At 39.7% G+C, this 13,413-nt stretch overlaps 1 protein-coding gene across 1 annotated transcript; it reads left to right on the top strand.

The window, feature by feature from the left end:
• Window positions 1-1,907: 1,907 nt before the first annotated feature.
• On the top strand, window positions 1,908-9,523 carry LOC149848671 (putative HVA22-like protein g). Its single transcript, XM_089996819.1, has 6 exons — window positions 1,908-2,048; window positions 2,165-2,263; window positions 5,777-5,833; window positions 7,082-7,145; window positions 7,254-7,460; window positions 9,098-9,523. The coding sequence occupies exons 1-6, from the start codon at window positions 2,017-2,019 to the stop codon at window positions 9,107-9,109; spliced, it is 471 nt and encodes a 156-aa protein (XP_089852945.1). The 5' UTR covers window positions 1,908-2,016; the 3' UTR covers window positions 9,110-9,523.
• The last annotated feature ends 3,890 nt before the right edge of the window (window positions 9,524-13,413 follow it).

Raw genomic sequence — 13,413 nt, 5'->3', positions numbered from 1 at the left:
CCCCAGTTCAAACGGGGATGAGGCGGGGATCGTGGCGGGGATGGGGTGGGTAAAAGGGTACGTCCATCCCCGAACGGGGATGGAATTTAACCTTCCTCCCCGCCTCCAACCCCATTTCATACCCTTCATCCTCCGTCTAAACGGGGCGAGGCGGGGCGGGGCCCCACTTTCCCCCGGTCCACTGCCATCCCTACCCAGGTTGGCTACGAAATACCAGCTCCCAACCAATGATGGTTGACCAAGGCTCTCAAATCATGATTTGAGATATGCAGGATATGTCTGCTCACCCACATCCGCTAACCTCTGTGGGTGAGGGTTAGTGGGTGTAGTTGATGAATGATGTCATTCACCGTTTTATATTCATTCTCAAATTAAAATAAAGCTACCGTGATGAAGAAAGGTGTTTCTCTTAAGTACATTAGTATAATTAAAGATATGTATGAAGGAGTAGTAACCAATGTTCACACTTGTGGAGGGGTAACAACCAATTTTCCTATAACAGTTGGGTTACATCAAGGATCTGCTTTAAGCCCTTTCTTATTTGCTATAGTGATGGATGAACTTACGAGATCAATTAAAGAAAATGTGTCGTGGTGTATGTTGTTTGCTGATGATATTATTTTGATTGATGAGTCTAGAGTTGGGGTTAATGCTAAGTTAAAATTATGGAGACAGACATTGGAAGCAAGAGGTTTTAAGTTGAGTAAGAGTAAGACAGAATACATGGAATGTCAGTTTAGTAAGCAACAAAGTAGTGATGGGAGTGTAGTGAAGCTTGGTGAGCAAGAAATACCGGTGGATGATTGTTTCAAATATTTGGGATCTATCATTCAAAAGTATGGAGAAATTGATGGAGATGTAAATCATAGGATAAAGGTTGGGTGGATGAAATGGAAAAGTGCAACTGGAGTGTTGTGCGATCGTAGAATGCCATTGCGGTTGAAGGGAAAGTTTTATAGGACAACTATTAAGCTCGCTTTACTATATGGTATGGAATGTTGGGCTGTCAAGAGACATCATATTCAAAAAATGAGTGTAGCTGAGATGCGTATGCTGAGATGGATGTGTGAAAATACAATAAAAGATAAGATTCGGAACGAGGAGATACGTAAGAAGGTAGGCGTTGCACCCATTGAAAATAAGATGAGAGAGAATCGTTTACGGTGGTTTGGACATATTCGGCGAAGGACTAATGATGCTCTAGTTAGAAGGATGGAGAAATGGAAAAATATATTAGTTAAAAGAAGTCGGGGTAGGCCTAGGAAGACATGGATGGAGGTGATAGGAAAGGATATGAATGCTTTGAACCTCACCGAGGACATGGCATTGGATAGAAATGATTGGAGGAGAAGGATTCATGTGGAAGACCCAAAATAATTTTCTTTTTTGGTTCATATCGCCGACTCCAATTATTTTGGGATATTTTGGGATGAAAGCCATTTTGTTGTTGTTGTACCGTGTTTCCCCTCAAGTACTACTTCTGGACCTAAACACAGATTCAACTTACTAAAATGTCTAAACAACTTTCCGGGTTCCTTAAAGGGTAAAAACGTCATTTTGGCAAAACCAACGCTTCCACGTTACCTTTGTCTTCTTCTCCAAGTATGAAAGGTCAACTTCAAGAAACGGTCCATCGTTCAGAGGTATTTTAGTCATTATTCATTAGCAGAAGGATGTTTTAGTCATTGAGGAAAACTTTCGACGTCGCAACTCGACATTTATAAATGATCACGTCGAGCTCTTCGTGCCTTCCATGTACAAAGTTTCCCGTCATCGGAGACGAAGAACTCCGTCAATTTCCCGGCTGTAGATCGCTCCTTCCGGTCGCCGGAATACCCAATCGGACAGTTGAGGCCGAACCTCCTCCTTTGCTCGCCGTTTCTGGCAGGAGAATTTCAAATCTTTTCCGAAAGTAACTCTTCGTTTGCTCTCTCTCTCTCTCTCTCTCTCTCTCTCTCTCTCTCTCTCTCTCTGAGAGCGTAATTCGAAGCATTAGGGATTCAGAGGGAGGCGAAAATGCTGGGAGATTTCGCCACCGGGAGCCTCACGTGAGTCTCTTCCTTGAATTCTCGAGTTTTGCTTTAGTTTTAATCCGTTCTGAGTTTAGAGTTATTATCATCTGATTAACGATCTGATTAGTTGAGTAATTTGATCTCATGTACAGGTTGCTTCTCGGATACGTTTATCCTGCTTTCGAATGCTTCAAAACGGTCGAGAAGAACCGGGTCCAGATCGACAGCTTGAGGTTTTGGTGCCAATATTGGTAATCTCTAAGCAACTCTTCTTTTTCCTTTAATTTTTCAATTTTTCTGATGATTTGATTTTTTTTCTCGATTCGAATCCTTTTTTCTTTTGCTTTTTTTTTCGTGCTTTTGATGAGCATTTTTTTCTTTTTTCTTTTTGTTATTTCTGTGGGTTTGTTGAGACGCCTTAGTTTTTCTCTTTGGCGGGTGGGGAACTGGAGATAGAACGTTAGGAATGAGGGCAGTTATGGTCATATTATATATAACCGATTTGTGGGTGATATTCAACCCCCGCCGCACATCTCACGTGGGAAGCGTGAGATACGTTCAGAGTGGGGCCCACGTACACCTCCGTGGTAATGGAATATAGCGAGATATGACGACAACTGCTGTCGTTAGGGATGGTTAGTTTTCCAGTTCATTTGTTGATTTCTTCAACTGGAATCTCGTTTTCTGGGGAAGGGACCTCAGGGTCCCTGGATTACACCAAAAGGGCTGGGAAGTCTAGGGATGGGACCGGGGTGGGGGCGGGGGACAAAGTCTCCACCCCCGCCCCGTTTCAAAATTTGAACCTCCATCCCCACACAGGGATGGATTTTAACCTCCACCCCCGCCACCATCCCCATTTCATGTCCTTCATTCCTGGTTCAAATGGGGGTGGGGCGGAGCCCGGTTTTCCCTTGGTCTATAGACATCCCTTGAAAGATTAGGTAGGGGGCGCGGTGGGGCGGGGCCCTGTTTCCCTTGGTCTATAGACATCCCTTGAAGGATTAGGTAGGGGGCGCGGTGGGGCGGGGCCCTGTTTCCCTTTGGTCTATAGTCATCCCTTGAAGGATTGGGGCCGGGGCGCGGTGAGGCAGGGATTGGGGCGGGGAAAAGCGTAAGCCCATTCCTGCCTCCATCCCCGCACAGAGATAAATTTTAACCTTCATCCCCGCCTCCATCCCGGTTTCATGCCCTTCATCCCTCAGTCTCACTTTCTCGAGTTATGGCTGGCCGTATGGGTGCAAAAGGTTGGGTTCAGGCCCGGTCATGGAAAATCCAAATACTAGTCCTATTTTTTTTTTACTTGGAGAAACCGCTCTAGGCACAGAGACTGTCGTACTTACGGTCTCTATCCATGTCAGCTTAAAACTCAGAGGGCTTACCCTCGACCCCCAAAGAGTCACCAAGCTTCAGCTTATGCAGGGGGCGATGCCCATGGGATTTGAACCTAGACCATCCCTCACACGGTCTTGGCCCCATCCCACCATGCCAAACCCCTTGGTTCAAATATTGGGTGAGATTGGGTTTAGATGTATGGATTACTGAATCTGACCTAATTAGGTATTGCCTAAACGGATTGGGACAGGAAGTGGTTATTAATTAGATGCTATTTACTCTACTGAATCTGCTAAATAGATTTTTATTCGGTTGGTATCCAACCTAAATCCAAAGCATCAACACCCATGCGAGCAAGCCAGCGAGCACCATTTTGGATCCAGACATGAAATTGATGCTATGTTGTAGAGTTGAATCCATATTTGAATTTAAGTTATAATACTGGATCTGGATAAAAAGAGAAATACGGATTTTACATTTAAAAGTGTGAATGGATAGATTTGATCCAGATCCAAATGCAGACTCTAAAAGAATACAGATCCTAATCCAAGTCTGAATTCCAAAAAATCCTATCATGTGAGTTTGAATCCCAATGAATATACAATCAGATTTTATTTGCATAACCATATCTTAGAATAATGTGTCGGATTTGGATCAGAGGTCCTACTGAATTAGTTCATTTGCATCTTACTTTTAAGGAGTTTGATCTCCCTGGGCATGGGTAAATGATAAAAGACCCATAGTTACTAGGATGCGAAATGGATGCAGGAAGTGATGTGTGAAGCCAAAGCAGAGAAACTGTGAAAAGATCGGGTGCGATTGCACAAATATTTGTGCATTAAGCACCTGATCACCCTCCATCTCGGGGACAGGCCAGTCAGGTGTGAGGCCCAAGACCTGATGGAGGGCGATCAGGTGCTTAATGCACAATTTTCGTGTAATCATATTGCACCCTATCCGGACTCAGAGAAACGAGTGCTAAAATGTAGCATAAAGCGTGAGGCAGAATTTGTTTTAAAAGTGATTGTGGAAGTGTGAGAAGTGAAAAAAAAAACATGAAGGAAATAAGAGGGAAATGAGTGGAGTGAGGGGAAAGCTAAAATATATATTAACATGAAAAACATAAAAAAATAGAAGTAAACGAGGGAAATAGATCCAGATCCAGATCCGATTAGCTTAAATACCTAACTGGACATGTGTTTGGATTTAGATATCTTTTGGATTCAGATTCAGATATAAAACTCTTAATCATTTGGGTGCCTCAACTCGACGGGATTTAGAATCAGAATGATTTCAAATCATTCTGATTGAAATCTCACGGGTTGCCTGTTGAACATGAGATTTCAGGCTATTAGAACTGAGAAAGCGATTCTGAACGATCCAACCGAACGTCCCTTAATATGATTATTAAACTCTACCAAATCCGATTAAATATATTTAGGTTATGGTGGGCATCCAACCTAACCTAAATCTGAACCGTTGACATCCCCCTTTGGTTGATTATTACTTGTTTGTTAAGAAAATAAGCATGCGAGTAGTTTAAAAGTAGTCTATACCCAAGAACCTTCATGTTTCTTTTGTGAAAAGTAGGGAATCCCCTAGGGATGCCCAACCCTAGTATCCCCTCTTGTCATGTTTACAATTGCCCTTCTTTTGATCTCTTGAGGCTTTATGTGGGGGGCTGTCAGTGCTACTTGTACCCTTACAATGGGCGATTCAAGAGGCATCTTTTGTGGATTTAGTGCTTGAGGAGCTTGGCATGTCACAATTTATTGGCAGCCACAAAAACTCCAAGAATCAAGATTTTCGAATAACCCACCAAACATGCAAAATGTTAAAACCTAGATAATTTCTCCAGACTTGGTACACTACAGTTTTTATACAAACCATATAAACCAGAAAATTAAATATTTAGATTTGGTTTAGTAACATGAAATTTTATATTTAAAAATACTTTAAAAACTCTAATACGGATCCAATGTACCCTGTTTTGAATTCGAACAACATTTTTTGGTCTTGGATTAAAATACTCCGGAGTGGTCTGAAAACTGACAAATTAAGTGACAAACACTAAAAACATGGGTCCTAGGGAGATGGCGGACGCACTTTATGGTTTATACGATCATATTATGCTCATGGTCAATTAAACTACGAGTAATTCGAACTCACAAACTTCCCCTTAATACATGGGGCTCTATCTTAGTGGGACTTTCAGGGAGCACGAACACGAGGCTTTGTTTTCTGAGTTTTTTTATTGCATGGATTTTTTGGAATTGGAATTTCTCTTCTAGGTTGTACGCATAGTTGCATGGAAAAACTGGTTCCATGTATCTGAATATAGAATTTTATATTTGAATGCAAGCTACCTTAAAATTTTACTTCAAGCACTTTTTCAGATTGTAAATATTTTCCGTGTTCACATGTTTTTTCAGGATCATAGTCGCTCTTTTGACAGCTTTTGAAGGTGTTGGAAGCATTCTTGTTTCATGGTAACTGCTATCCTTAGATTCCTGTTTTTCTCGTCTTGGTTTTGACTGTGTAACTTATCGTCCATTGTTCTGTATTAGATGCTTCTAAGAGAAAACTACATTGTTGTGATTTTTTTTTAAATAAATTGTTATCGTGATTTTGAAATTGCTATAATTCTAAACCATGTTCAAAATGATTTCAGAGATTCAGGAAAGTCCTTTCCCTTCCCAAATTTAACTTCTGAATGCTTAACTGGACTAGAAGCTGACAATATGATGTTATCGTAGCGATTTTAATTCCTATTAATGGACCTTGATCCGGTCATAATCACCTTGGATTTGGATTTGGATTTGGATTTAGATTCGGGTTTTAGTTTGGTTTGGTTTGGAACCAAACTTTTTAGTAATTGGGATGGATTTAATCTCCAAATTTAAAACTGACCGTTGACCGACCCATTAATAGACCTTGACCCAGTCATAATCAATTTGCATTTGTTTTTCGACCTGGACTCAACCTTTGTGCATTTATGGTCAAACGGTCCATGAGCTGCCCTTCTCTTTGACCATTAACTTTTGACCCATGTTTGGACGGTCTTGACCTCAAGAGGATCATTTTAGACCTAGATCTACTCATTTGTCCATTTTTTGGCACCCTTCCTTGGCTAGCCATTTGGGCCTTTATGGCCCGGGCCCATTATGGCTAGCCGTTTGGACACCTTGAATGCCTTTTTATGGGGTTTTTATGGCCCAGGCCCATTATGGCTACCCAAGCTGAGCCTTAGGTTAACTTACATAGTCAAGAGGCTTTTCAAGGTGGTCTGTGTCGAGTTACTCGATCTCACCTAGTTCTGGACGATGGTCTGATCTTCGCAAGAAGGTGAGAGTGTGGTTATATCCATGGGAGCCTACTTGCATAGATACACATTGCACTAAGGACTTGATCCTAAGTGAGACAACTATAGTTTGAAAGATAAGGAGGATAACACATGCCTCCTAGCACATCTGGTTCAGGCTCAGTTGCCTCATCATTACTCACTGCGTGAAGTATTTTCCAACAATTTATTATTTCATCAATCAAACAATAAGTTTAGGGATCACGTAGTCAATGTTGTTTGTCTTTAATAGATTTTAGGAATCATTTTGGTGTTATTTGTCTTTCAGAAACTGCATTATTAGTGCATTCGTCAGTTTATGATAGAGAAGAAATTGGTATTTTCTGGGTGCATAGATGAATTATCGCTGACTTTTCTTTTAAATATGACTTTGTAGGTTGCCAATGTATGATGAATTCAAACTGGCATTCTTTGTTTATTTGTGGCATCCAAAGACAATGGTAAGCTTTGTGATATAGCTGCTTTTAGATTAAATAGCAGGTCGAGTTCTTGTTTTGTAGAGAATCATTTGTTTTTCTTCTTCTCTGTTGACTTGTGACTGGTTGCAGGGAGCATCTTATGTGTATGATACCATCTTGCTGCCATACATAGCAAAGCATGAGTGGGATATTGACCACAATGTGCTGGAGTTGAAGACAAAAGCTGGACATGTGGCAGTCCTTTACCTGCAAGCAGTTGCTGATTATGGGCAATCAAAATTCTTTGAACTCCTCCAATTCTTTTCATCACAATCGCCAAAATTGAAATCTGATCGGGTATTTTCTACCAATCTTTTATGACAATTTTCACCAACATAAGTATTCTTGTTGTCATCTATGCACTATTTAATTGTTTATGCGGCAGTGTCATGGTATCACCTTTCCTTCTTTGGATGCAGTTGATTTATATTTAATTTATTTATTGAATCATTTATTTTATACTTATATAACTGTTTAGAAAAATAATAAGAGTAAAAAAAGAAGGTATCCTCTTACTTTGTTCCAGTAGATCATTCATGGATGTGCAAAACCTTTATTATGTCCAAGCGGACTGATATGTCAAATTCTCTTTATCTAGAAAGGGAGCATGTGGCATTATATTGACTGATATTCCTGCTGGTCAAACAAATCCGCTAGCTCAAGCCCAACAAATTCTATGACCCTCTTTTGTCAACCTAATTCGAATAGTTTATGAATATGATAGCATGAAAAAATGGGCATACATGTCCTTGGTTGTTGTGCATTAGTTCTTCAATTTCAAGGTTTAGTAGGCATTGGAACCTGACCAACACAATGATGTGTGTGTTGAGCCAAACAAATTCTATGCCCCTCTTTTGTCAACCTAATTCGAATAGTTTATGAATATGATAGCATGAAAAAATGGGCATACATGTCCTTGGTTGTTGTGCATCAGTTCTTCAATTTCAAGGTTTAGTAGGCATTGGGACCTGACCAACACAATGATGTGTGTGTTGCCTTCTTCCCTGTGATTAATGATGGAAAACCTGAAAAAAATGGAAGCCATATATGTTTGTTCACACTAGGTATCATATTTTTGTTCAATAGCTTGTGCAAGAAAAATGCCACTTCTTTAAATACTGCATTTTATTGCTATGAAATGGACTCCTGTTTCTTTCTATGTAAAAAGATGTGGCAATGTCTTGATTGGTTGGAGAAGTATGAACCAAATTATAGAGCTGAAAATTGGAAAATTGCAATTAAATGATTATATTCATGGAGACTTATGACTATGTCAGTCTTCCTATTTAGCCATCTTCAAAAGAAAGGCCCTTTTGGCTCCAAAATTGTTCTTGGTTTGCTTTGAATTTGCATGACTGAAAAGAAAAAGTAAGAGCCACAAAGTGTTTATGTGTAAAGGATCTGAGGAGGTATCTATCACACTGTTGTATTGTGAAGGTGGTTGATGCGATACTTGATTTCTGTCTGAATTTCTATATCCATGATTGGACCGACTGTATTGAATGGCTTCCTAAGCAAATTGTGATTTTGGAAGTTGAACGTTTTCCACTAATAATAGGTCCTATTTTGTATATTTCATGTGCTATGAACGAAAAGACTGTGATAGTTACTGGAGGGTGGAAAATAGTGTTAGTTTTCAACTTTTATAAGGGTTAGATATTTATTTACCTGAATAGTTTTATTAGGTTCTTTAGAGTGGTCATTTAGCAGATATAGGGATAAAAGGGTGACAAACAGCTTATCATTAGATACTGGTTGTTTTATACTTTGTTCCATACACAAGGGTGTACCACAGGCTGCATCTTCTTCTTTATGTGATGAAGGGTAAATTTTGAATGTGCCATTATGAAGATAGAATTAATCTATTGGTTTTTTCTTTGGATGTGCCACTATGAGGATACCACTAAAACCTATTGATCTTTTTAACTGTGCAGGATCAAGAATGAGCATATCATCATTTCTTATACTTTCTGAAAAGTGTGGAGCTACCCTTTGTAATATATGGAGTGTAGGTTGAAGAAGTTCATACTTTTAAAATCAAAATTAGTGCACCAAAGCTAGAGATATGACTGGAGTCCATAGATCGATGTGGTGACAAATTAAGCATGCCATCGATGTAGCAATATCTACTTACTTTCATGAAAAGTGCTCAACCCCTGTAATATAAAATAGTGTATTCTGAGAAATGTCTTCATTATTGTCAAAAGATGTCTGTGCATATGAGAAGGAAGTCTTGGTGTACACGGAATTTTGTAATTAAGATAGGCTTGTTGATGCTCTGTAGCAGCTAACAAAATCTTTGTTTCAGTGTTTAGGAGACAACATGCTTATGAATTGCTTTCTACGTTGTAGTTTACCAACCCTTCTCTATTTTTGTTTCTTCGCTACCACGATTGCATTTATCTGTCTGTGCCATAATATGAAACTTACTTCATTAAGGACAATGCAGACATGTCTCTGATTAACAAGGGAAACCTGAGCATCACAATCTTTTTAGATATATCTATTCTTGGTTGATCCTGTCAATGAATCAGACTTGTGCATCAAATGGTTGGTGGATGTTTAGATCGACCAAGATGCTATGATATATTTGTTCTAGATATGTCGTGTCCTTGTATGAAATCCAATCTTAGGTGAGATTACAGGTGTCAATCCTATCTAAACAGCAAACGTGTATCAAATCCAAGGAAAGATGAGAACAGAGGTCGTCTGCTTTGTTTTATTGTCTACCACTGTCACTCCTCTGGATGTACAATAATAATTTTGGACCTCTTTCATGTTATTGTATTAACAAATGAACCTTTAAAATATCATTCCATGGATCTCAAATTCACAAATTACTTCTTGGAGATTTTATTGTATATTTTTTTCTGCTTTGGGGGCATCAATCTGTCTTCTACAAGTTTATTTTTCACGGTTTGAATGTGACAGCTGGATCAATTGAGCCACACTATCTCACTATGTCAGGTTCAATTCCATTAGGAGCTATCTGTTTGCAAACAAGGAAGGAACAAAAGTTATGTGGTTCGGTCATTGACGACCTACATCCACGAGGAGAACAGGACTGGCTTTTATTCCGATAATTTTGTTGTAGCCATTACAAGCTTATATAAGCTCCTCACACAATGAGGTGATAAGGGCAAAGATAACAGCCGTAACAACTTAACAAAAAAGATGGCCTACAGAAGGAGAATACACAGCTGGGTATGATGATAATGCTTATCTAGAGGAGATAAACTTGCTATAGTTGGAATACCTATAGCACATCCGATAACACTCCCCCTCAAGTTGGTCTGCTAATATCTATGAGACCCAACTTGCACATATTCATTTGATGCTTTTCACGAGCCAATGCCTTGGTGAAAATATAAGCAGCTTCATCTTCGCTGCTCACATGAGTAGTAACAATCTCCTTTTGTTGAACCTTTTCACGAACAAAGTGACAATCGACTTCTATAAGTTTCGTTCTTTCGTGAAACACAGGATTAGCACCAATATATATAGCAGCTTGGTTGTCGCACTGAAGTTCCATTGGATCATTACTTTCAATGCCAATGTCCTTAAGAAAAATTTTCATCCAAACCAACTCACATGTGCATAGAGCCATAGCTTTGTATTCAGCTTCTGCACTTGATCTTGCCACAACAGTTTGTTTTTTGCTTTTCCAAGTGACTAGATTTCCTCCAACAAACACACAATATCCTGATGTAGACTTCCTATCATTTGGGTCTTCTGCCCAATCAGCATCTGCACATCCCAGAATTTTGGAGTGGTCATTTCTTGTCAACAAGATTCCCTTGCCAGGAGTACTCTTTATGTATTTCAGAATTCTATGGGCAGCATCAAGGTGAGTGGTGCTTGGGCAATGCATAAATTGACTGATGACATTAACAGCATAACAAATGTCTGAGCGAGTAACAGTAAGATAAATAAGTCTTCCAACTAGTTGTTGAAAGACTGAAATTTCATCCAGAGCCTCTCCTTCATCTGTGCGCAGCTTGTGATAGGGATCCATGGGAGTATCGGCTGGTTTGGATCCGAGAAATCCGGTTTCTTTTAGAAGATCCAAAGCATATTTTCTTTGACATAAGAAGATGCCTTCTTTGGAGTGGGCAATCTCTATTCCCAGAAAATATCGAAGTTTTCCAAGGTCTTTGATCTCAAACCTGCGATGGAGAAAGTTTTTAACCTCCTGCATAAAAGGAATAGCATCTCCTGTAAGAATAATGTCATCAACATACACTATCAGTATAGTTATACCAGACTTTCTTTTTGCAACAAACATCGAGTAGTCGGAAGTGCACTTTTTGAAATTCAGTTCCTGGAGAGCCTCGCTTAGTTTAGAAAACCATGCTCTTGGGGATTGTTTCAATCCATAAATGGCCTTTTTAAGTCTGCATGCCATTTCTTCCTTTTGCTCATATCCTGGAGGTAGTTTCATGTAAACGATTTCCTCCAAGTCTCCGTGCAGAAAAGCATTTTTGACATCCAATTGGAATAGTTTCCAGTTTTTATTTGCTGCAACAGACAACAATGTTCTTATGGAGCTCATTTTAGCAACTGGAGCAAAGGTTTCAGAATAGTTTATTCCTTCCACCTAAGTATACCCTTTGGCAACGAGCCGAGCTTTGAATCTCTCAATGGTTCCATCGTTGTGATATTTAATCTTGTAGACCCATCGACATCCTACTGCTTTCTCCCCCACTGGAAGCTTTGTGAGTTCCCATGTATTGTTTTTGGTTAGAGCCTCTAACTCTTCGTTCATAGCTTTTCTCCACCTTGGATCAAGTTGAGCCTCTTCATAGGTAGTCGGTTCATGATGTTGATAGGTTTTGGCCAAGAATGATAAGTAGGAGGGGTTTAGACGGTCGAGGTCAAAACAGGTTTCAATGGAATGGGCAGTTGTATTGGTAGCCAAGTAGGTATAGTAATCTTGAAGTCGTGTGGGGGGGCGAGTGATCCTCGCAGAACGCCTGGCATTCTGGTTGCTTCCTTCCAATATGGAAGCTTCATTGATCTCAGTTTGATCTGAAGAGGTTCCAGGTTCAGATGAGTCACTTGAGTTTTGAGGTACAGGTTTTTTAGAAGAAGAGATGTCATCACACCATGACAGACAGGGAAGAGTGAGAGAATGATCAGTCTCCCCCTGGCTCATGTCCATGGAAGAACTAAAGAAAGGCTCAGTTTCAAAAAACTTTACATCTCGAGAGATAAACATGCTGCGATTCTCAGGATTAAAACACTTATAACCCTTCTTTATATTGGAGTATCCCAAAAAAACACATTTGATGGCTCTCTTTTCAAATTTACTCCTATGTCTCTCTTGAACATGAACAAAAACCTTGCACCCAAAAACACGCATGTGGGACATAGAGATATCTTTGTTGAGAAGGGTCTTCAAGAGAATAGTATTTTGAAGAGTTCTACTAGGGAGTCTGTTTATAATGTAACAAGCAACACTTATGGCTTCAACCCAAAAAATAGATGGAACGTGCATATGAAACATGAGAGCACGAGCCACATTAAGCAGATGTCAATTTTTTCGCTCAGCCACACCGTTCTGCTGAGGAGTGCCGGAACACGAGTTTTGGGGAACGATGCCTTGTTCATCCATGAAGTTTCTCATAGATTCGTTCACATACTCTCCCCCATTGTCGGATCTAACCACCTTGATTTTTCGCCCATATTGTCTGTAAACCATTTTATAAAAGACTTGAAAGATTTTTGAGACTTCATTTTTTTGCTTCAAAAAATATATCCATGTGACTCTTGACTTATCATCTATGAATGTAACATAGTACTTGTATCCTTCATGGGACACGCTTGGTGCTGGCCCCCACACATCCGTGTGCACAAGATCAAACACATCATCACTTCTAGTGTTGGAAACTTTAAACGGAAGTTTAGATGATTTTGAAAATTCACAAGCATCAGAAGCATGAGAAAGAGGAAGTAAATCAGAAAATAATTTCATCAAAACTGGATTAGACGGGTGTCCTAAACGAGCATGCCATAACCTGCTGCTTCTTCCTTGCTTTGTCGAGCTATCAATCCGTGCATAGCCGTGTCTAACACATAAAGACCATCCCGTTCAACCCCTTTACCAATCATCTTCTTCGTCTTCATGTCCTGAAAAACTACATCCTTAGGTGAAAAAATAGCAAGACACTGATAATCCTTTGTAATACGACTAACTGACATTAGGCTTGAGGGAAATTTTGGCACATACAGAGCAGTTGATTTACCATTT

This window comes from Nuphar pumila, chromosome 1, assembly GCF_984573655.1.
Source record: "Nuphar pumila chromosome 1, dmNupPumi1.hap1.1, whole genome shotgun sequence".
Classification (NCBI taxonomy): Eukaryota; Viridiplantae; Streptophyta; class Magnoliopsida; order Nymphaeales; family Nymphaeaceae; genus Nuphar; species Nuphar pumila.
This window is presented reverse-complemented; position numbering and strand designations above follow the sequence as displayed.